Genomic DNA, 25,019 nt, shown 5'->3' with positions numbered 1-25,019 from the left:
CAATGCCAGAAGATGCACACAATTCAGGCTCTGACAAAGGTGCACTCAAATACAAGGCTAAAGTACAAGCTATTTTAGTTTGACCATCTAAAAAACAAGACTAGTCAAGTAAAACAGGCTTAAACTCCTTAACCAGCCAGAGACTGCATATTTTACACAGCAGTACTACAGCTACTCCAGAACAAAAGTTATTTTACTTGTCCATGTCATAAATTGAGGGTTACTGAAATATCAGAGTTCAGACAGTTCAAAGGATTTATACTTTTTTCACTTCTAGTGTAAGTACGGTTGCAGCTACACTATCTCACAGTTGACATACAGACTCTCTTGTGTATAAAATAATTTTAAATTGATCTCCGGTTGAGATGCAGATATATCTGAGTAATGACAATCAAAATTTTAACACAGGGAAAGATGCTGTATCTTTGCAAGAATGCACTCCCAGCCAAGACTGTCATTGCTGTAGTTTATCTAACCATGAGTCACTAGGGCACCTTTGAAAAACATTAACTGGAAATTAAGATGTTAGATTAGCCCATCAGCCACCAACAGCTGATTTTTATTTTAAGATAAAAAGCCCTAACGCTGGTAATGAGACACCTAGATTTCTGGGTTTGAGATCCAGAAAGTGTAAGACACTGGGGTTTGTAGTTTCTAGGAATATTTGTCGCTTGTACTTCCATTGTTTCTCTATGACCTCAAACTCTAAGAAATCCACGTTCTAGCCACCTAGTTGCAATAAGAGACCTGGGACAAGGTGGTGGTTTGGTTGTTTTTTTTTTTCAAATCTAGAAGAACCAGCTGCCCAGCTCTTCATCCCTACTTCAATAGTGGTACAAATAAAGTTACAAAGAAAATGTGGAAAAAATGAGAAAAGACACTACAAGACAAAGAACAAAGGAAACTGAAGCTTGTATGCATAGTAAATGTCAAAGGTAAAACTAATGCAATTCCTATTTTATAGATTTAAAAATAAAATGTTAAGTCTGTGCTTAAGAAGTCCAGGGAGGAAAATCTTCAGCACTGTGCAACTTTCTAAAGTATATCTCCCTATCCCATTTTTTAAATCCCGTAACTTAGAATTTAATTGTATTCTAACTTTTAGGCCAGAAAGCTATCCTTACAGGTGAAAGTTAAAACTGACTGCTTTCCAGTGTGATGAGCAAGAAAGAAGACAAAAGTCTCACTGAAGTTCTAACTGAACAAGAGCTATGTAACAATATCTTTAAGCACACTAGCATTCTACTAAATGAGCTACTGCAGACCAACCAAAAAAACCCCAACTTTTCAGTACAAATTCAGGTCCTTACTCTGATCAAGTATGAAAGCAGCATTGCTTTGTGCGACTTCGTAGCCTTGTTCTGCCAGGAGAAGATATTGAACCACAGCAGAATTTGAATCACCGTCTTTATAGCTGTTGTAGGCAGTCATCAGTCTTTCAGACCAACGCCCCCGTTCACATACATTCTTAAACAACTGCAGAGGGGGAAAAAAAAAAGGGGGGGGGGGGGAAGGAAGACTGGTTGTCAGGAACTTCAGAAATTTAGGTTTTGCAAGAGGTAAACCTTTAACATTCAAATGCCTGCTCAAAATATTTACATTTCAGAGGAAAAACTTGATAAAAAACTCACTGCTTAAGATAGGCTTACTTTAAGATACAGATTACTAAGCAAGATTCAGATGCTTACTCAGAATTATTCTTAATATCGGCTTTTTTGTTACATGTAAACTCGTGTAAATGAAGAATTCAGTACTTATACCAATGTTTGCTTTGTATTACATTCTTTTCATTTCCTTCAAAGTTAATAAAGGAAATATAAACTTGCCATATCAACATAAAAATAAAGATTTTTGTCATGATATACAAAGGACTTTGATAATATATGACTTATTTAGTGGATTTTAGCTAAGATAAATTTCCTATATAAGCCAACGTGGTTGTATCTAACCTTTTGTAAGTTAGTATTATTTGACTTTTATAAATGGATGACCTTACCTCAACAGCAGTATGACAGGATCGCATCACTCCTGTGCCAGTTGCATGCATCTGAGCCAGATTATAAAAAGCCAGAATGTGGCCACCCTGGGAGGCCAAGTTAAAATATTTCAAAGCTTGTTTATAGTCTCTCTTCACTCCAATGCCATCTACAAGAAAGAATATGTCATTGCTATTCATTGCTCTTGAAAGGCAGAGTTGTATGAAATAAAGGAAAACGTTGTGAAAATATTAGGAGAAAACAAAACAACATATAAATGCAATGCAGCAAGACCACTTACATGCAGTATATCTACACTTCTCATGCCACCTAGTGGCCAGTTACTGAAAGGACAGATGCTTAGACCTGGAGAATCATCATTTTGATGCCACTTACTGTAATACATGGAACCTAGTTGAAGTTGTCCATCAACCCATCCCTGTTCTGCAGCCTTCTGGAAATACTTCAGTGCTAGTTCATAGTTCTGCAGGAAGATTTGGTCCAGTCATTAGAACCTTATAACACACCACAATTTAAGTAAGGAAAGAAAACATGCATGCACACATGTGTGAGTACACGGACAGGTCTATATTACAGGAAAATTACAGTAAGATGGTCTAGTGCAAAAAATATTCATCTGGTCAAAATTTGGAAACAAAAAATGAAATAGCCTGCAATCATATTAGTATGTCTTAGAGATAGCTACAGACTTAAGCTGGCATCCATATATAGCATTGCTATGAACAGTTATGCTTAACAGAATGGATGCCCTGTTCTGTTTCTAGAACAATTATTTAACTTATTTCCTCAACTTTGAGCTAATTCAACTTTTGAATATCTGTTTGCATAGCTAAATAGAAAACTTTTCACAAGAAACCTTGTGGGAAAAGGAACAAGGCAAGTGAACTAATTAAGAATGTCAAAGTGTTCCTCCACTCTCACAAGACACACAAGTAGGGATAGTTAGGGTTTGTTTTATTTCACAAGAAAATTAAGAGACAAGTTCAAAACTCCTACTAAAAATTCACTGCTATGCATTTCTAATAGCTACAGCAATGTTTTCAAACTTATTAGAGGGAACTCAGCATATTTCATAGCTGCTAACTCCACAGTGAATTTTTTTTTCTTTTTTATATTACAAATTTCCTCATGGAGTTTTCAGTGTAACAGTTAACTTCACAATTAAGTTTTCTACAGTACTTCCCACCACAGAAAAAGTTTGTTGACAACAAGAAGTTACACAATCACCTATGATTAGAAAGACGACTGTCAAAAGCTTACCACTGGAACACCTCTTCCATAGAGGTAAGCCATTCCTAATCCACTCTGTCCAACTGGATTACCCTGAAAACACAGGAAAACACTTCTGCAAAGAAAGGCAAAACGTACAGCTACATCTTTCAAATTTGCTATGTCTTTAACATCACTAACACAAATAGTGCTTAAGATAGTAGAAGCAAAGTCACAAAGCAGATCTAAGTAATAGTTACTTAAAAAGAAAATAGCAGCTTCAGTAGCTTTTATTCAGTAACTACACAGGCGACTAACAAGAAAAAGAAATTCTTTCAAGACTTGTTATGAAAGTCTACTGTGCACTTTCAAAATGTCATACGAGATGTAGAAGCCACACCCATAGAAAAGTGGGGCATTAATAGCTTATTCATCTTTAGTTTTTCGAAATTTGAGATGTTCTGGATGCTCCAGAAGCTCCCAAAACAGCTACAGGAACTCTGAGAATCTGTTTTAATTTAAGAGCAGATTGGTGGCTGTCCTGTGGGCTGGATTACTGACCACCGTCCCCACAGAAGTATGCACTATGGGATTCTTTCAATGCCAGGACAGGCAACAGGGCACATCAGAAACCTTCAGTAAATGTAGGAAATTAGCAAATGGAGAGATCCTTACTCTAGGACAGAGGTGTAGAATGGCAATCTGGTTGTGGAATGCAAGAACCATGAAGACCCTTCAAAGCCTCATTTACTGTGTTTCACATGCTAAACATTTTGTGGAGGATTACTCATGCTTTAACTGTACAAATGCTACCACAAGGAATAGGTCAAAGACAGACATGAGGGATTAACAGCCAAAAAACAAACACTTCAATGACATGAGAGGCATAAACCCAAACCCATTATCTATTCACTGACCACAAAACAGAACTAAAATAATAATTTCTGTGACAAGACAACTTCAGATTAATAAAAATTAACACTTAACAGAATTGTAGGCTATTTAGGTGGACAGTATTCCATACTGATACTAACATTCATGAGAGTTAGGCCCCTTGTGCTAAACACAGCTTCATGAAGCACCATGACCAGAACTGGAGGCAGTTTCCAACACCTTGGACAAGCAGGGTTTAATTATGGGCTACTCTGGGACAGAAGTTGGGAGTAGGTATGTGCACATGGAAGCACACAAAAAGAAGCATTAGCAGCACTTCCGAGCTATTCAACTTTTTAGTGCACATGCTGTATTTCTAGTGTCCAAATAATCATACCATATCAGCAGCTTTCTTGAAATACTGAAGAGCTGTTTCATTGCTCTGAGGTACAACATCACTTCCTTCTGAGTACATCTGGAGGAGAAAGACATAATTAAAGAACAGCTGAAGAAGTCAGTTTAGCATGGAGATAATGAAGCATCTTCACTTTGCATATGAGAGGAGGTCTATTGAACTATTAGACTATTCTGACTATTGTATTATTGAATAATCATTGAAAAACTTGCCCAGAAGCAGAAAACGCATCTCTATGCTGTAAAATTCAGATTCAGAGAGTTTAACTTTCTAATGAAGAATGAACTGCTCATAAAATTAAAAAGTTTTTATGAAAACACCTTTCATTTCTGAGTTCTACCAGTGTGCAGTGAGAACACATAATCAGGCAAAAATCTTGTGAGACCAGTGGAAGTCAAACTATATCGGCAGTTCAAATACTTCTTGAAAACAAAGCAAAAATTGGTTACTAAACCCTGTTCATTTCAGCATTTATTAGATACAAAACACTCAAGCAGTTGAGAAAGCAGGAACCTGCAATTTCTCCTGTCAGATGCCTTGACCAGCACGTTATGCTATTTTTTTCATGCTCTAAGAACATAATTTTTGCATCCCCTACTGCAGTGACGAAGATGAGCTAGAGCTGCTGCTTATTGCAGCATAACCTTAGAGGGTACTCAAATGGAGTAACAGGGATTTAGCTCCTCACAGCGTAAAGGCAGCCTGCAACCCAGATCTCAGGGAAGTGACCTAAATACCCTTCTAAACAGTAACACATTAATATCACCAGTAGTAGCTTGTTAATTATATTTTAGATTAAAAAAAAAGAACTTGGATCTGAGAAAACTAGACACGGTACTCCAGGGCGGGGTCTCACCAAAGCGGAGCAGAGGGGCAGAATCGCCTCCCTCGACCTGCTGGCCACACTTCGATGCAGATGTGTTGGCAACTCTGACTCAAATGCTCCAGTTCGCTATGCAGAATAAAACTGACATCTTGCCCCTTTCCTTCCTGAACTTAGTATTTCCCACTAGGCAAATTTTTGACAAGCCTAGCTTTTCCGCAAACACTGTATGGAAGAGCATAGCGGCCTACTCTGAGTTTTGAACTCTGCCACAGGCAAAGCACCCTTATGTATTTAACTATTTAATAAAATAAAAGATATAAAAAAAAATCTAGTTCAAGCACTATTTCCAAAAAAAAACCCCACAAAAGTTCCTAATGTGAAGGAGCAAGTAGAAAATTTCGACTAGACAGAATAGAACACAACACTCAAATCTTGCAGGACAATTCAAAACAGCAGCAAAATAGAAGTACTTAGGTTCCAGCATTCAAGTTTTAGAATGCCTGGTATAAGGAAGTAGGAAATATTTGTTAGTTTTCATTGAAAGGCAGCCAATTTGCTTATTTTTGAGAGTGTTCATATCTCACCTTTCCTAGAAAGGCCATGGCATGTGAATTGCCAGCGTTAGCTGCTTGATTGAAGTACTCAAATGCTCGCTGTAGGGAAGAAAACAAGTATTTTAGCCACCATGACTATGACTTGAGTACCTTTTCTTGCAAATGGAGCAGAGGCAAGTAGGTTGTTTGCCAAGTTACCAGGTTCTTCTGGGAATAAGAGTTATCAGTCCCACCTAATTTAATATCTGTAACAGGGTTCCCCACTTACACTTGGAATATTGAGCAGCAATCCCTCTCAACAGCATATTCCAAAAAATAGAGGAAAAAAAAAATATACAACCGATACTATGCACAAGCTACATGGGTAAATCTTACTTCCCTATTGTACCTCCAAATCCTCTTTAGAAGAGGAGAGATCTGCTAGTTCCTATTCCAGTTTTACACAGAGCTGGGATATACTCATTCTGATTACTTGCTATCATCTCTGAACCCTTACAGTGGAGCCATTTTAAGGTATTTTAAATGTGATGACCACTGAGTAATTTATTGTTGGCAGCTGAGTTTGAAATAATCCTCAGGACCGCACATTCTCAGGTCTCCACTTTTTCAATACAAACTTTAAGAAGAGGTTACCTATTTTAACTTCTGTAAGCAGTAGCTAGGTTGGCTTACATCAGCAGAAGTTTGATTTTCTATGCACACTTAATATCCTTAATATTGAAAGTTGTGCTGTTTTGTCTACAGAAGCAAAATATTCTTGCAAGCCACGTAAACCAGACTATCATTGCTAATGTACGCACCATGCATCATGCAGATTCTACTACATGCACAAAAGCTCAGCCAGTTTCAAGTACTACTTGGCAAAAACTTGGTCTTTGTTTTTTAACTTCCTCATTTCTAAGATGATTAGTCTTAAACTAATTGGGTAAGAAAATCAGCTCCATGTACTAGTCACATGAAAATTAAGTTTTATTGAATTATTGAATGACTTAAGTTTTATTGAACAAGACTACTGAGTTCATTAAATACCTCACAGCGGTACTTAAATGCTTTTGCTTCATTGTGGTCTCAGCTATACTTTCTGCCCCTCTGCCAAGTGTAATATGTATCAGACATACACACAGACAGCATACCTGATGATTTTGCTCTACTCCTCTTCCTCCATGCAAGTGCAACTGTCCAAGGCCAACCTAAAAATAAATTTTACATTGCAAATAAGTCACTTTTCCCTAGGGACTTTCTTTTTCTAGTAATACAGATATCAGTGAACTAATTATATGCACAAAGATAGACCATATCAGAATTAAAGATGCCACAAAGTCTGAAGGCACAGATTTGCTTCAATGACTACAGTACAGTCCTATTTTTTCACATTAGCCTAAGCAGAAATTTATCCTAGATGAAAGTGACATATCCTAGATGTAAACTAATAATTGTTCATTTGAATTCTGCCTCCCTAATTTTTAAGTCATATATGACCAAGTTGAATGGTAACAATTTGCCTGTATTAGTGTCCTCCCCTCCTGCATCATGTGTAGAAGAGGTCCAGCTGGCAGCATGCAGAAGTCATGAAAGAGCAGAAGCAGCGAGAAACTGAGGTCCCTGTCAGGGCCAGTTCTTTTGATCAAGGCTTCATCCACAACCTCTAAAGCTATGCTTAAACTAGTCTGTCTGGTTTCTAGTGAAAGCCAAGATCCTCTTGCCTAAGAAACTAATGTTTTGGACTTATTTTCCACAAAAATTCGCATTTTCTCTCTAAGGTCTATCTTGAACACATTAAAATATAAGCCTCTTCTCATAAAAACTAATCGGGAAATAGCAAACAGGTTGATTTAGGAGCAAGAGAAAACTAAAGGTCCAACATCTCTCCATATTTCATAAAGCTGTTCCCGTAATTCTTGAAAACTTCTGCATGCCATCAGGTGAACTTAATCTTACCTGTGCTTGTACATCTCCTTTCTCTGCTAAAAACTGATAATACTGAATCAAGTCTTCTTCTAGCATCCCACTTGCCATTCCTGGATTTTCTACTTCATCTGCTAAGCGAATTCGCTGAACCACTGTGCCACCAGTCAAAGAAATGTCACTAGCAACTAGAAAACAGGTAAGAGAAATTTTCAGACAGTTTTGTACAATACAAATACTACACTGCAACTTAGTAAAAACAGATCTCTACAGAGCTTCAAACTGTTACTCAGACAGAATAAATTACTTTGACACTCTAAGAAAAACATTTCAATAGACAGAGATTAAAATAGCATAGCACGATTCAGAGTCAAACAGATAACTTGTTTAATAACAGGAATTCTCTATTTTTGTACTATTAGCGTTGATAGTACTTCTAGTATCTTCTAGGTGAATGATATAGAAATACATAGCAAGTCAAGAACATTAGCCTAGTAAAAAGTTTTACCGTGATTAGCTACAAGTCGGTAGTGAGTGAGAGCAGATTCACAACTTTGAAGGACTCCTATCCCAGCCCAGTACCGGTAACCCTAGAAATGAAAATATAAAAATATGGGACTATCGGTTATTTGACAACATACCACTTGCCCGGTTACAATTTTTTTTTCACATTACTTGAGCAAGATTTGACGAGACAATAGGCAAAACAAAGGCCACAAGTCCATTGTGTCTGCATTAAAAGCAACTGACTGACACCATTAAAGGTTAAGCATAGCCAATATACTTCAGATATTACTCAGGAAAAAGCAAGTAAGTAGACTAATACTTATGGCTGAAAACCTAAGGCCTTTTACTTACACAGGTTGCAGTTTATTTGTCTTAAATCTCACAATACTGATTAAAACAGCATCTTCTGTAAAGATCTCTGGCTTTCACAGTTCTCATTAGCCTATAAAAATTGAAAGTCTGACATGTCTGCTTGAAGTCAAGAGATGTAAACATGGTCCATCTAAATTCATAGTGGAAGACAACTTAAAATGAGCAGACCTTTCCTTAAGTTAACAAGGAGTAACAGGGGAGATATTGCCTACCCAATGCATGCATAATGACCTAATATTTGGACAGTGTAGTCACATGAATGCAAATCTTATATCAAAAATTTAAGAGTACAAAAAAGTTCTTGCGTATGTAAAGAGATTAACTATCTTACTTACCAAGATCATATGGGCGATCAGATTTCCTCCTAAAGCTCCAAAAGTGTAATACACCAGGGCCTTAAAACAAAATCATTGGTTATTTAATATCTGCCTCCAAGATAAAATACAGGAGCACACACTGAAGATTTCTAAGTTACCTTAGCTTGACTAGAATTGACTCCTAGACCAGATGCATATAGAAATCCAAGAGCCTAGAAATAAAATAAAGTTTGTCAGCACATCCTTTGAAAAATCCAGGATCAGCTTTCCTGGAATACATAAGTATAAAATCATCTAACAACAATTCAAAGCTGCAACGAATATGCCAAGCTCTACCTTCACTTTGGCACCTCCTATACCTAGGCCTTTCCCTGCCCCTTTTGAAGTATGACATTTCTAAATCATTCATTAAGAACGCGAACATAAATACATCTCACCAGAATTCAGCCTAGCAGATTGAACACAAGGAAGAAACTACTACCTCCCTGAATGCCATATGTAGATCCAAAGGTCCTGAACAGTAAAAGTATCCTAGTTTAAAGACACTAAAGTGAAGATCAGCAATATCTGTCAGGTTATTCATGTATCCTATTTGTCTCATACACCAGTGCAAACATACGTAAACCATCACCTTCTCTAGAAGAGTCTTACTGTTTGATTTACTGTCTAACAGACCCTATGAATTTACTATTTTGCATATGTTCTGCCATGGGTTAGTTGCTTTTATGACTATAAATATAAGCAGTTCGAATGCACAGAGCTGTTTGGCTGAGGTTTTTTTCAAAAGATATTTTTATTCTTAAAATTTACGTAATTATTGCTCTATCTATAACACCTGTTACAGCTGTGTGGCCCATAGGAGAAACTAGTAGCACAGAAGATGGCAGTGTATATATGTAAAGGTGTCTACATTTCACAGTGTTATAATACTATTCTAGGCAATTCTGAAAGCACACACACACAAAAAAGTCACCTCATGCAGACAGTATTGAATTCTAGACCAATAAAAGTCAAAGTCTTCACTGAGATACAAAGGCTCTAGAGAAAACATGTTCCTGCTTTCCATGGTATATCAGCACTCCAACATTCAACAGGGAACAGCAGGAGACTTGGTAGCCAAAGAGCTAAAGGAAACTCAATAATTTCTAGAAGCTGACACTTTCAAAACAAAAGAGATCTAAAACCAAGTATATGCAGATATTGAGACATTAAAATTGATAACAACCACATTTTATGACATTACATGTGAACAATTACATATGAACAATTCTATAATAGTCAAAGGCACATTTGTCCCATTCCACTAAACAGCTTCCAAGATTCCTAGGAGTTTATAACTTCCTAGATTATGAACTTGTGTGTGTGTATATATCTACCTATCTCAAAGATAAAACTGCAGATGAAAAGCCACAACATCCCACACAAACCACAAGAAAAAAGTAATGGAGTTTCAGAGATCTGTTCACTGGAGTCACCTGTACCTACTCGTTTTTTATACATCCAATCTAGTCGATCATACCACAGATAAGAAATTAAACGAAAAGCCCACCATCATACTATATTACTGGTGGTTTAATGCTGTGTTTTTTAAACTCAATGAGAAGATCTGTTTCCATGTGTACCTTGAGGCTGCAGGTGCCATTTGTTCCTGCACTCTCAGTAATGCTAGCAGCATGCAGAAACCAGGTAAAGCAGAAGCATTTGGGTGACAATCTTTGAACCAAAGCAAGGCACTAGTGAAATTTAAAAAGATAAAGGCAATGAGCAGTCAGGATTAGGACATGCTTAGGCAAGCACTGTAAAATACATTTCCTGAATCAGAGCCTGAACCAAATGTTTTACATCAAGTTCTCAAACTATTTAAAAAAGCAGCACTCTGTCTGCCGTCTTTTTTAACCAGGCAACAGATACCACTTACTGTTCTCATTCTATTCTGGATGTAAGAACAATCTATAAAACCACCTTAGAGTAAGTACAATCTATAAAACAATTCATAAACCTATAAAAACTTCTGTAGAATCAAAGGACATACGTACCATTTGTCCTTTAGGAGAACCTTCTTCTGTTAGTTTTTCAAATAGTTCTTTTGATGACTGGATGTTCTGCTTCAGGTAATCCCCAAACAACAACGCATAAGACACTTTCTCCATTGCCTTCGTATGATTCATGTCAGCTGCTTTCAGAAGATATTGATACGCTCTGAAAAGAAAACAATTTCTTAGCCACCTTGAGGCAAAGAAGCAGATTCCATTCATAAACCTGAAGATTCTGGGGAGGTGTTTTGTTCCTCTGTTTTAGCCTCTATTTTCTACAAATGCATCTACCTACAGTAATTTGTTCCAGCTCTGAATTGTCAATCTATGCAACAACTTGTATGATTTAGCTAACAGACAAACTAGATTTTCATGTTCACTCTACCCCATATGCAAAGCAGCATGCATTTCCTCCCCTGTAAGATATGCATTAAGTTTAAGGTCAAATGATCACATTTTTGTAGCAACAATTTTAAGTCCTGTACTAGGCATCTAGTAGGATTGCTCCTCTGACAGCTTCACAGATCATGATGGAAAAAAGCAGCCTGAAAAAGACTATGGAGTCTCTGATTTGTTAACTACAAAATCATCCCAATGGAAACACTAAGTGTTGGGTCCAAGACAACTGCATGCATGATCTATTTTGTGATGAGAGTCATGCTAACAAGAAGAAAGTTCTCTGTAAACTCCCCTTTCTATTTCAGCCTCAGAACTTACAGTAGTCCTCCAAAGTATTTTCACAGCAGCTGGTTTCACAGCAATTTAAATATCATAACACAGTACTGTCAAGCATGCTTCAGCTTTATTACTCATGGACCTTTGATACCATTCCAAGATTTTTCTTTACCTCTCCTCCTTTCTATTCTCAGGCATGTTTTCTTTAGGACAGGCTGAGGCACACCTGGTTCCTCACACAATTTCATCTTCTAAGAAAGTGTAAGGTGTTCAAGAGAACTAAGATCTAATATTGTTTCACAATTTCTACACTATTTTATACAAAAGAATACTAGTCAGAGTCTGACAGATACTGCCTCCCTTTGTCTTTGCCACAGTGTGATGGACAACCTCTAGGTGTGCTTCAGTTTCCCTGATACATAAAGTAGAAATATGCTCCCTTATCCCCACAAACGAGTTTAACATGGTAGTAGTGCTCACATAATAATCAGCAGACTGAAGTCACCATTTACTGATGAAATTGTCAACATGAATACCAGGGAGTTCTAAATGAGCATAGCTATTCTTCATTATAGTGGTAAGTTGACAACAATTTCATCAGTAATTGGATATATACAGAGTAGAAAGTAAACAGACCAGAATGAACAGAACACTCATTTAATTATTTTTTTTCTTCGTCTACAAGCATTACCCTTTTCTCTCATACAATATTAGAGTTTGAATAGTTTGTTGAGATTAAGCTTAATGCTATTTTTATAGTAGCCAAAAAGATCGGAAAGAAGGAACAAAAACAGAGCAGGACAAGAAATGCTGATTTTTTTCCCCCCACTTAATCTTTGAAGTAGAAGGAGAACCAAACTGTAAGAAACACTTGAAAACAGACAATTATCTTGTATCACGTTCTCAGTTTTTTTCCTGTGCAGTTGCCACATGTAAGTTGTAGCTACAGTACTGCAGCACCATCTTTCAGTAAGTCAATGTTTTGATGACATCCACTTTTCAGAAATTAAGCTTATACAAATTTTAGTGGATTCAGAGAAAAGCAGGCATGAGTTTATTTTTCTAAGTACCCTAAAATTACTATTTATTTTCAGTACTATCTCTGCATAGTTTGATACTAAGTCCAACAAACTGCAAAGTCCTAGGGCAACTCATTTAAGTTATTTTTCAGTTAAGCCAGAGTGATCAGCCATGTCATCCTTCTGTTGTGGGGGTGGAGGAGGTAGACTTACTCTTTCTTCTGAGCCTTTTTACTGCTTTCATTAAGGATTTTCATTCCAGTCTGATAAACATCCTCAGCTTCTTGCATCTGCCTTCTCTTATTAGACTGCTCTTCAGCTAAAAAAAAAAATAAAAGAGTATGTTAAGAGCTCCATTTACATAGGTCAAGACTATTCTCTCAAAATTCCTGTTAATACTAAAGGGAAAATACAGACAGAAATATGTTTCTGAGGACCAAGAAACAACCCAAGTGATTACAAAAAGCTGTCTAAAGGAGGTGTTGGGTATCTTGGTAGACAGTTTCTTCTCATGTGATGTCTCTCATGTATGAGTTCGCTGTTAAAATATTCTTTTCATTGCTCCAAAGCAAGCTGTGCAGGGAAGGATGTTTGCTACAGAAGGGTTGCCTTTGTGCAACAAATCAATGAGTATAATGGGAAACGCTGTCAAACTCCTATATTCGTACAGTCTCAGAAACTAAGAGTTTTATAGATGCCTCCACTGCAAGATTTCCCAAATAGCTTTTCCATCAAGAGAACTTTGCCTTTATAATTACTTGCATATCACAGTATAAAGTGGCCATTAATATAAGACAGGGACTTCTAGACCCCGAAATAAAAAGCATTAAGAGTGAGATAAAAGGCATTAAGAGACTGAAAACGCTAGCTTAAGAAAGCATTCCTCGGACAAGAACAAGACATCAGGTTACTTACTTTCACAGAAGCCCCACTTTTGATCTTGCTTGTAATCATAGGTTGTGGCACACCAAAGCCTGCCATCTTCCCTCCCGTCTGCAGTGCACTCTGCATACTCCTTCTCCATAAACAAAAAGGGGAAGTGGCAAGGTTCACCATCTGCAGTGCCTCCAATAGCTGTCAATGCTGAAAATACATACCCAGGAATTAGACTGCTTTCCTTTATTCCACAAATGAAAGTCATCCACTACATACAGAAAAGCACTCCTATGGTCATTTTTAATTTCTATGTACTGCATTTAATCAGGTTTTCAGTAATTTTTTTAATTTACAAAAGCCTGAAAAAGCAATTATTTTTCTAAATAGCACTTGAAAAAGTATTATTCTTATTTTTAATTAGGAAATGAAACAGAAGGTATGTGGTTTCTTACATTCCCTAGTTCTAAGCAAAGAAAATATTTTTGTTTAGATTGGAGAAGGCAAATCTCAGTTATGTTTTTATTGCCTACCAAAATAAACAGCCTTCCTTGCACTTTCTCATCTCTTCTATGCACTTCCTTCCTCATACAAAAGACTACCCTTGAAGTGCATTACAGTGCATATGTTCATTTTAGCCCCAAGGTTAGACATATTCATGACAGAACCACTCACTTCACCAAATGTGATACTGAAAGTACTTGAGTATCGGCCGGGAGTATGCTTAGAACATACAACTATAAGAAAAGACTTAAATGACACCACTACGAGTCCAGTCAATTTTCTGTTGTTGTATATACTTATATTGAAAACTTTATTTCACTTCACCAATGTATTTAAGTTGCATTCAAAGTTACTTTGAACAGCATGATGTATCATTTCTCATGGACTAGAACTTCAAAGGTTACTAATTCCAATATTGCAGTATTTTTAAATAAAATCAATCTTCTATGAAGACTAAGAATTATCTTCATTTTTTAGAAAATGAAATTATTTCAATTAGCCTTTTACAAAGGTTTTTCTCTTTCACTAAGCTAAATCCAGCAGGTGAGTTCAGCTTCATTTGAAGACATTTGCAAAGTCATGTAATTGAGAATGTCAATTACACAGTGTTTTTTTCAAGTTAAGTCTGTAATTCTTGTGGTTATAGAGAAAGCTAGTTCTTTTTTCTAAGTCTATAATTGTAAGGCTTAGAGACCTTACTAATTTAAAAATTTCATGTTGATTTTTTGAAGCATAAGGAAGTCTCCAGGATTAGTTAGGCTGTTCAAATTGCTCTTCATAATTTTCATTCCTTGGCAGACATTCCATCACACCACTCCAAGTTAATTATCCCAAAACACACAAGGAAAAATGTTATTTTCACAAATTGCATCCAAAAATAATGTGTCCAGATGCAATCAGCCTGGAATAATTTTAGACATCTGTTAATCACAGAGTAACGCACAAACTCATGCTAAGGGTAAGTATAACTACAACTGACGGGACCTCTTATCATTTCAACAAGACCTTTCTTGTCGTTTGAACAAACTCCAGGTCCAGGATATTAACACTACTTGAGAACTTGAAGTTTTACTTGTATTGTTTAGCACCTTGTCTCCTGTACTGAAAGCAATTTGACATGAACCATTTACATAGTGCTCTGCATGAAAGTTAACTGTACACTAAATTTATGACATTACTCTGCCCCAGTCCTCCCCCTTGCCTTTTTTCATTCTAAATTCAAACATAATGCTGTTTTCCCCCCAGATAGTAACAAACACTAACCCCTAAAGCAACACCGCAATGCGATCACAGGATAAAATGCTCACCAGTTATTTTATCACATACTTAAAGAGTGACAAACTGACGCGAGGCATTTACTCAGAGGATAAATTACGTTTTGCCAAACTGAGTGTGCAAGTAGCAATTTATTAAGACATAGTAAAGCAGGTAAAGCCTAAGGTCTTTTATCATTATATTTTGTCCTTATTTACTTATATCTGATCTCATACTTTATGCTGCAGGAAACTCAAATATAGATTACTTGTAACTATTGGTTTCATTACTGCAAGATTCCTCCAAATAGGAAAACAAACGCTGCAGGAATTGCCAGCTCTGTATAAACTCGTGGGCAGTTTTCAGAAAAAAACATTTAGTATGGAACTTGATTGTTACAAAAACATACAACACAAAAGATAATGCAAAAAATACCATTTTCTTTACACACAAGACCTCCTCACTAATCAGAAGAGAGCACGACAACTTCCTTAGAAGGTTAAGAGCCTTAGTAGTACTAATTCTAAATTACTGAAGATGAATTTTTTTTCTGTTCAGTATCCTGAAAAAGACACACGCAAACTTGAAGACTATTATTTTCTTCCATGTAATCTTATGACTGGACGCAGGTGCCAAACTGTATTTAGAAAAGTTTTTATCTCCCTTAATGCAGTCCTGTCACCAGTAGCTCATTCAAGAGATGCAACATCTGTACCTGAGGTAGATTCCTGTCCCATTCAGAAAAGTTTGCCAGTAAAGCTGTCCTTTAGCAGTTTTTTTCCCTGCCAGAATACAAGTACTTTCCCTTCAGAATTGCTTTTTAGATAGTCCCAATAATCCTTCCATCCACATCGCTTATTTACTTCATAAGAGGTTCCAAAAACTGCGCAAGACTTAAATTTATGGCTTTTGAAAGTCACTTGCAGTACTTTGACAGGTGTCGTTAAAAATCTTAGCTGCCAGGGAACAAGCCATCTGGTTACACCTTTCTGATATGAGATTAAAAGTATCTTAAAGTTTACTTTTGAAATAGACTGCACAAACAAAATCTGGTGCTTAGCTCACTGTTTTGTATCAGCAAGCTATTTAGTGGATTTTATATATCTTTTTCCTGTACAATACTACACCTATTGACAGCAATACTTAATCCTATTACTGAGCTTTTGCAAACTGTACGCTAGTTCTGCATTAATAAGGAAGGCTTATTAGAAAACACTGACAGTATATAACAGAGCTCATTTCAAAATGCCTGCATTCTTTTGACATTTGAATTGATAGACAAATACTAATAATATTACCATGTAACTATATTTTTTCAGTAAAGTTGAAGATTTACTTTTTATGGACAAGCTAAAAGGAAAAGTCTTTGCTGCATAGGCTAAGGTACTCAACTGTGCCATCTAGGTATCACCCACTACTAACTGCAAGTCAAAAAATCATATTAAATTTATATTTTTATTAGAAGTCAAAAAGAAATACTAAAATTTCCTGGGAATTTAGGGACAAGCACGTACAATTTTACCTATATTTAAAAACTTACTAAAGTTTACATGCAATTTAGATGTTGCCCTAAGGCTCCCAATGCCATCCTAGGAAGCTTGCTTGCATCACAATTTGTCCCTTCTCTGTCAACTGACTCTCCCGACAAACAGCCAGCAGGCTGAAAACACTGATGCAAAAATTTTCCTTTTATGGTTGGTATACATGCACACAGCACAGTACGTGTACTTGAGTCCTATTTGAAGAAATTGGGGCTTTCTCCATTTGATTGTTAAAGCTTTCCAAGAAGACAGAAACAAGAATAATTACTGAAAACCCTTTCAAATGAATCTAAAAATAACCACTCAAATTTCAGTCACAATATATTTGAAAACATTTTGATGTTACTTTCTAATGGGAAAGGCAGCAGTTGCCATTCCATTCCAGACAGGTTAAGACACTAGTTATTCCATATATTCAAAATGACTGTGTTCATCCATGCACCAAAGTTACTCAGATGTATCTTTCTTTACATTTGTTCAAAAGTCTTTGAGCAGTTACCTGGACTCTGTATTTCTGCTTCTTCCAAATCCTTATTTAATAGATTTGACATTTCTAGAGAGTTCAACTCTTCCAGCGAATTCTCTTTTTCCTCCTCTTGACTGTGAAAGTTCTCCGCATCTTCCGATTGAGAGTCTGATTTCCCTGATTCAAGGAAGATCTGACCTGCTACCACTCGAGTTCCTGTGGAATGATCCTTTACCTGGTCCTCTGCAGATAAAGTCTGAAGGAAAGCAGCCACATAGTTTAAAATATTAGAAACCGAAGGGCAGCAGCTGGCAAAAACAACGTAATTATGATTAATTAACATACTAAGTTTAAACAGTAGCATCAAAAGTAAATTGCGCTACCTCTACCAGCTCTCATTGACTCTACCCCTTTCAGTACTTTGAAAAAAATTTCTTTCAAACATGTAGCACAAAATTAGTTCTTTTGATGCACAGAAGAAATTAGAGACAGGAAGAGCTACAGGACAGTTTAAAACAGGAATTAAATCTTAGTTCTGAATTTCAGACCTTTATTCTCACTCCACAAGAAAAACAGAATGACTAGAAACGTATTTCCTCACCTTTGACTCCAGTGATTCATCTTGATTTCCCTCTTCATCTAGAAGAGATGTTGTAAGTCAGTAAAAAGCTTTTCCATGAGTAATTTAATCAAAAATAAAAATAAGTTTAACTATAATATTGTACCACAGTTCTGAAATACTCTAGTGTACTAAGTTGACTAATGCACTTCAGAAAGACCTTGTTAGTATTGCCAGGAAGAATTAAATGTTTCACAGACGATCCTCTTCTTCCTTAAATTATGCATAGAACTGTGTGACCAATACTGGGAAAAAAGTGTGGAATTTTTTTTTAAACCCAAATCAATCTTCTAGATTACTACACAGTGAATTGTTGCAGTCCAACTAAACTACTTAAAAGATATGCATCAAGTGAAAAGGGCCTATGGAACCTAAGGTTCTTAGTCACCAAATCAGCTTTAGTATAAACAGCTTCAGTAGCAACCAGAAAGTTACATTAATACCACCCAACTTAAACATAGATAGAATGCCAATTTTTTTTTTTTTTATAGAATGCCAATTAATTTTGCCCGACCAGTATATTCAAACCTTTATACAGAGGTCTCTCTTCAGAACTGTGAGAAATTAGTTTGTCTGTAAGATACTCTACAAGAGCTGCAAGCCTTGTTTAATCTTTCTTATCTGAACAGGCTATGATATGATATTTGATTAGAAAGACTGGAAAGAGAAGAAATGGTAAAGAAGAAAGGCTACTAGGCAGAAACCTATAGGAATAGAAGTGAAAAGGAGGGAGAAGATAATCAGAAAAGCTTATTTATGACAGTTTTACCACTGTTTTGCAGAATTGTGTCTCTTATTTTCTTTGTTCCTGTAACTTAAATGGGCTACTTGCTATACTTCAAACAACTTGTTTTGCACTATCATGTCAACTGAAAGCCTCTAAAATTATCACAGATGAAACTTGACTGTTCCCAGTCATCAGTATCTGATTCCACCTCATTTAGGTAAACAAACTCCCCACATATTTGAAATAAGATGCTACAGGCCTCTTTCTCTCTGGTACACAACTCAACTTAAATCGAAATAAAAGCTCAAAATACAAACAGATGACTAAGCAAAGCTGCCACTAATTCCTACGACACTTAAAAATCCCCCCTTCTGAGACTGTCAGGTGCGTAATGCCCTATAGCAGTGGTAAGGCATTGTCAGGCTGGAGACCAGCAGGACAACTACAAAACATACCTGAACTGACAGAACTGTGCATGAGATACACCATTGAGTATGTTAAGGTTAGCTCTTAAAGACTACCTGCACAAATACTGAATGCCAACAAAGCTCTCCGAAAGTTTACAGAACTTTGCTGACTTTCTGTAAGCATTTGGCAGTGAACAAAACATGCGTACTTTTCATCCTCATGCAAGTGAAGTGTCTTACCAGAGATAAATAATCTCTGAAGTGTATAACTACAAACATGATGCTTCATCAGTTCATGTTTTGAAGACTATTATTGTAACAGAGCAACTGTGGGTATTTGCAATGAAAGGGCTAATCTTGGAAGCCAGATTGCAGAAAGCGATTTCCACATTGTTATTTGAAGTGTAAACTTTGATTAGAATAAGTAAGTAAAAAGATGAGGATCAACCTTAAGCTGTAACAGCATAATGAAAATCAAGAAAAAATGCTAAAATGTGTAAGTGAAGCTGCAAAACTAAGGTGACAAGAAGTTTGACAGTGCAACTGAGACAAATAGATAACAGTCTTGTTGAGCATACCGAAGAGGATGGAAAGCTCAAAAAGTTTGACTGCCAGCAGACACAGGATTAAAAATGATCTATAACAGTCGGTGTGGGTAAGCAGCTGTACCCTACAGGTCCAAAAATGAAAGCGCATGGAGCCCTTCAGAAAAACTAGTGGAAAAAGAAAAGAAGAGTCCAGATGAAACAGAACCTGCAAGTAGCAACCAAGACAGCATAAGACTTAACAAACACCAATTTGGAAAAAGCGCCAAAAGAAGCATAAGAAAAAACACCGCCAGGTGCATTTTCAGCAGAGAGCACAGTGCTTATCAGCTTGACGAATCTAACAGATAGGGTTGATCATGATAAGTCATAAAAAGTTCTACTGCTGAACTTCAACACTTCAGATCACCATACAACAGTTGTTTTTTAACTAGAGTAAAAGTACACATACATTTAGGATACTTGGTCGTCTTTTCTATTTTGAAACTATTAGACAAATTTGAAGTTACCGTGTTTCCCACAAATTACACTGTACTATCCTAAATAATTTTAATCTAAAAACAAATGCCATCCCTACAACTTCAGACTCCAGAGCTTGTCAAGAGATTCAGACATGCTTCTAGAGCAGAGGAAAACTAAGACAGGGTTAACCTACGCAGTAGCTTGTACGCTGCTATTAATACATATACTTATACAGTACCGGTTACTGCAGTAACAAACATCATGTTATTTTTATCAGCTATACCAGCTAAGGTGCTTGGTTTTGCCTGTTCAAAATCAGCCTATGTGCCTGACAGCACTAGACCATCCCAGCTTTTTGGTAAAGGCTTTACTAACTGATTTAACTTGTGGAAGGTTGACTTTACAAGAAAAGACCACACAAGGTCAAATACAAATAGGGTATACTGTCTACACACACATATCAAAGAACAATTTTATTGTAACTTCATATGCAAAGCAAAAAGTTCACTAAATTGAAAGGCAAGAAACATCTGAGCAACATAAGGTAGAGCTCATTAAACGTTTGCGCTTCTTTGAAAGTAAATAAACCTATTTCGTTTCTATTGCATCATTTAAATTCTCTCTGAAGGAACCAGCTTTGTTATTAAGACGTTGTACTTGAATAATTGTTTTCAACACAGTGGTTCCAAAACAGCACTAAAGCAACAACAAAAATATTAGTTTAACTGTTCTCAGCTCTGGGATGTCCTTCTAAGTTAGACACGTGAGGTTGCAGTGATGACCGATAATGTGACTAGAGAAGGGATCGCTTACAGCCTTGTTATTTCACAGAACCGCTGACTAATATGCACTCGCTACCCATAGAAGTGTGTCTACTTCTAAGAAACAGTTAACTATTCTGAAAGTGTTAATGAAAGATCTATGGAAGGTCACAGTTTGACCTAAGAACAGCTTATTAGTCAAGGCTCAACTACTGAACAAAGTCACAGATGTTATGTTTGTACACCTGCTTCAGGGATTAAAGCTGATAGTTTAGTTTGGTTTTCCATAGTTAAATTTAAAAGTAACTGACTTTTTTTTTTTTTTAAATTTGGGTCTGTTACCAAGGCTGTCTAATTCTATAACCCTGTTCTGAAAAGGCCGATTGGAAATTAATCCTACCATTTGTTAAACAAATTAGGTAGATGCAATGATATATTAAAAGGAAGAAGTAGGCAAAAATACTTGTGGCTGAAACGGGCAGCTGGCAACGTTGTACAGAATGCTTCACAGCGCTGAGCTGTAGACACTGATGGGTGCTCTCATGCCCAGCCAGGACTCTAGAGCACTTCATACATCTAAACACTTATTTCAACCATCCGTCACTTCATATATAATTCAAATCAGCTGTAAAATGTATTCAATTTTCCTCAATTAGAAAGACCAGTGTTCAATCAGTCTATTTAAATGTAGCAAAAGTACTCTGGCAGCCTATGCTAGGTAAAAAGATCCTACCATATGCTGGATGAAGATCCTACCATTTTGTGAGAATTACTGTTTTCAAGAGAGCACTATGGAGAGAGGGGTAGAAACAAGAAGAGCTATGTCGTGTGATTCAGCAAGAAGAATGTCAGTAGTTTGAAGGAGCCAAACAGTTCCAAAGTTTTGCTATATTAGAATACTGAATCAACTCACAGCCTATAAGGCTTAAGGACTGCTACTACCAGGCAAGAAATACTAATAGTTTCAATGTCAGAATGGTCACTCACCTTCGGGAAATAGCCAAAAATTCAGTATGTGCAAGCAGTTGGCTATCTCCCAAACCCCTGATGAATGCCCTTACTGATCACTGTAGTCAGTTTCCTTCCAGTTTCTACCAAGCTCTTCAAGCTACAAACACTATCACAACAAAGCAACTAGTAAGAGCTTGCATGCTCTAGAGCAGTGATCTCCAAAGTGGGGTGTGCACCCCAAGGGGTGTGCTAGCCAACCCACTGGGGGTGCAGAAAGAAAATGCTTTTTGTACCACTAATAAATAAAACTTTTCTTAATACAGTGTTTATTTTACCTTTATCTCATTCTTTTTCCATTTCTGTTTTTGTGTATGTTTTATGATGTACATAGTATGTTAGCACAGTAGTACATACATGTATTTTTTTTTATAAGTTAAACATTGAAGGTGTATGCTCAAACATTTTTTACGGGGAGGGGTGCATGAACAAAAAAGGTTTGACAATGACTGCTTTAGAGCATCCATCAGAGATTTTATGTGGTATTTTTAGCTATTTCTTCCAATGTTCTTGTGCAATTAACTAGTTAAGACTTCGAAAAAGAGTGCAAACCCTGTTTATACTATTCTTACAGGAAAAAAGGAAATCTTAAGAAAACTACCTCAGATTACTTTTCGTCAATTTTTCAACTGTTAAATTCAGCACAGAAACAGACTACATAGCATAGATGCTATTCCTATTACACAAACCTCTAAAACCTAGAGTGAGTTAAGCAAAATCCAGAAGTGGCATTTATTCAGCAAGACTAGTTTTGAAGTATCCTTTGCAGCAATTATATTGTTCCCAGCTACAATCTGTGCAGCATATTCATTTTAGTGCAACTACAAGATTAAGGTATAGGTCCACCCTCACCGTGAATACAAATCTTTTTTCCAGTCTCCTTGCAATTGCTGGCTAACTATTTACAAAACTTACTCTCCAGCAGTCCCTCTGTAGGAATTGAGATTCCCTATGAGGCAACAAGTTTAGGCAATGTTTTTCAGTTAGATAAGTTAAAATCAGAAGGGTCAGGGAAAGCCCTGCCTTTTGAGAGAACAGGTACAGAAGTTTCCAACAAGTATATGACTGTGCTTATTTGTCCTACCACATAATGAGAAAGTATGAAAACCTCTGCCTATCACCGAGGTTAGCCATGGAAGGTGCAGGGCAGTCAGAGGAAGAATTACATCCTCTTCAGGCAGAATGAGAGAATTCCTACCCCTTAGTGTGTAAACAAAGGGGAAAAAAACCCCAACAAACAAATAATATCTGCCACCAGAAAAAAGAGTAAGAGAACATTTTTTTCAACATTCTTAATGAGTGATCAACAGAAGAAGCAGAAGGCCATCACTACTGTGATAAGCAGAAGCTAGCTAGTTTGGTGGGAACAGAGTTTCCATTTTTTTAGCTATCTTTGCCAATTCCCCAAGGACTCCTTAATATTCTTTCCCCAACCCCCAATGTCCATCTTCTTCATAATCTGTGTTACTATTATACCTTTTAAAAAATAGTGCCCATTTCTTTCAGCCTGAGTTTTCTTGCATTCACCTCAAGTTTTCAATAAATTGATTTAAGCAAAGTTTATGACTATAGAGTTAGGGTTTAAAGCTGTAGTTATAAGACTCACTACTAAAATAAAATCCTCATTAAAAATATCTTCTGAAGACAGGAAATGTAATATTTGGACTATTTTTACTCATCCTTCTTAAAACCCCTCCCTTCAATGTACTCACATTCCAGATGACTATTTCCAGACCAGACATTAGGAATGAACAAGTATTCAGTAAAGCATTTAACATGCAGTCTCTACGTTTGTACCAGACTCTACTAACGAAAGTGGTACTCTTATTGAGGGAAATCAAAACATTGATGAAGTGATGACATCTTATTTTCTTTCAGAATGATTCTTGACTGAAATTGGAGAAAGAAAGGGCTTCCTGTTATCATCTGCTGCCAAAAGATGGACTCCAAACACCCTCTCCTAATTAATTCTGGATATTAATGAACAGTTTTACCTCACAGTAGCAATTTAAGTTTGGCAACAGCTCTTAATGCTTCATGTTCTGTGCAATATACTTTCTTGCACTTACTAATCGTATTAGTTCAATTGACTCTAACCATACAGGTTTTAAAGGTTGAATTAAGCTATCAGAACTTTATATTCACAAACACAACTTTGTGATAGTGGAAAAGCAGTCAAGACAGAAGAGTTGCATGCTAGCACAGCTACAGAGGCACACTTGCACAGCCTGTAAGTTTGTCACCTAACTTCCACGTACACAACAGATGGTTCACCTGACATGCACAGTCTCATCTCGCCTTAGCTTTTTGCTTTATATACGCTATCAGTGAGAACACATTATTCAAAGCCTGGGTACATCTCTCTGGATTCACAGAACTTGCGTGTATCTTTCCTACACCTTGGGAAGCACCCTGCTTGTTTATAACACTACCTACAAAGTTCACCTAAGTATGCTTGATATCTAATCTGAATGTAACTTGAAATTGCAACTTCCTACTGCATACGTGAAAATGGACCCCAAACCACTGAACTTACCTCTAGAGAAAACATTACTTTCCTGAAATACCATTGACAGCCCAAAAGCCCATCCTCAGTAGCACTGCATAAGGCTGTCTATTAAAGGAGTGCTTTCTGGCTTTAGAAACACTATATAAATAAAAGCATTGCACATTTCTCCCACCCGCCCATGGTGGAAAGAAGGGTGTGGGAGGCAGAAACCCCAGGAAAGGAAGTAGATGACAACATACAAGAAGCATACAAAACCCAAACTGCCTAACAACAAAAGCAGCAGAAAAGAAAACGTATTACAGCGACATACTGCAGGCCCCAGAAATGCTCCATATATATTTGCGTGAGAAAAGTGCTCTGATAACACCAACGTCAGCATTATCAGCTCCTCAGCAAGAAAACGCGTACTAGGCAGGAAAACCCGTCTCATTCCGAGTCCGAGCAGAGCCGGCATTACAAAGTAGGCTCCTAACGAGCTACTTAAAGGCAGGAGCCAGACCAAACAACGCGTTCACCCCCGTCAGGCCTACCGAACCGCCCCCGGTGAGGCAAACCCAGCAAGCACAGGCTGAGCACCGCGGGCCCGCCGCCCCACGGCGAGCCCGGCTCCGCCACCCGCGGCCGCGCAGCTGACAGGAGTC

The 25,019-nt window shown here is 37.1% G+C and overlaps 1 protein-coding gene across 1 annotated transcript in view; it reads right to left on the bottom strand.

Annotated features, from left to right (window-relative positions):
• Positions 1-25,019, bottom strand: part of SEL1L (sel-1 suppressor of lin-12-like (C. elegans)) — a 188,622-nt gene that overhangs the window by 7,307 nt on the left and 156,296 nt on the right. Inside the window, exons 2-17 of the mRNA XM_009895896.1 lie at positions 17,942-17,979; positions 17,374-17,596; positions 13,618-13,785; positions 12,916-13,021; positions 11,012-11,174; positions 9,134-9,187; positions 8,994-9,053; positions 8,288-8,369; positions 7,813-7,967; positions 7,008-7,064; positions 5,905-5,973; positions 4,477-4,554; positions 3,258-3,320; positions 2,373-2,460; positions 1,997-2,145; positions 1,311-1,476 (exon numbers count right to left, since the gene is read on the bottom strand). Coding sequence (XP_009894198.1) covers positions 1,311-1,476; positions 1,997-2,145; positions 2,373-2,460; positions 3,258-3,320; positions 4,477-4,554; positions 5,905-5,973; positions 7,008-7,064; positions 7,813-7,967; positions 8,288-8,369; positions 8,994-9,053; positions 9,134-9,187; positions 11,012-11,174; positions 12,916-13,021; positions 13,618-13,785; positions 17,374-17,596; positions 17,942-17,979 — 1,719 coding nt within the window. The remainder of the gene's footprint in view (positions 1-1,310; positions 1,477-1,996; positions 2,146-2,372; positions 2,461-3,257; positions 3,321-4,476; positions 4,555-5,904; positions 5,974-7,007; positions 7,065-7,812; positions 7,968-8,287; positions 8,370-8,993; positions 9,054-9,133; positions 9,188-11,011; positions 11,175-12,915; positions 13,022-13,617; positions 13,786-17,373; positions 17,597-17,941; positions 17,980-25,019) is intronic.

Source organism: Charadrius vociferus, unplaced genomic scaffold (genome assembly GCF_000708025.1).
Source record: "Charadrius vociferus isolate BGI_N301 unplaced genomic scaffold, ASM70802v2 scaffold102, whole genome shotgun sequence".
Classification (NCBI taxonomy): Eukaryota; Metazoa; Chordata; class Aves; order Charadriiformes; family Charadriidae; genus Charadrius; species Charadrius vociferus.
Note: the sequence above shows the minus strand (reverse complement) of the source record. Positions and strands in the feature narration are given on the sequence as shown.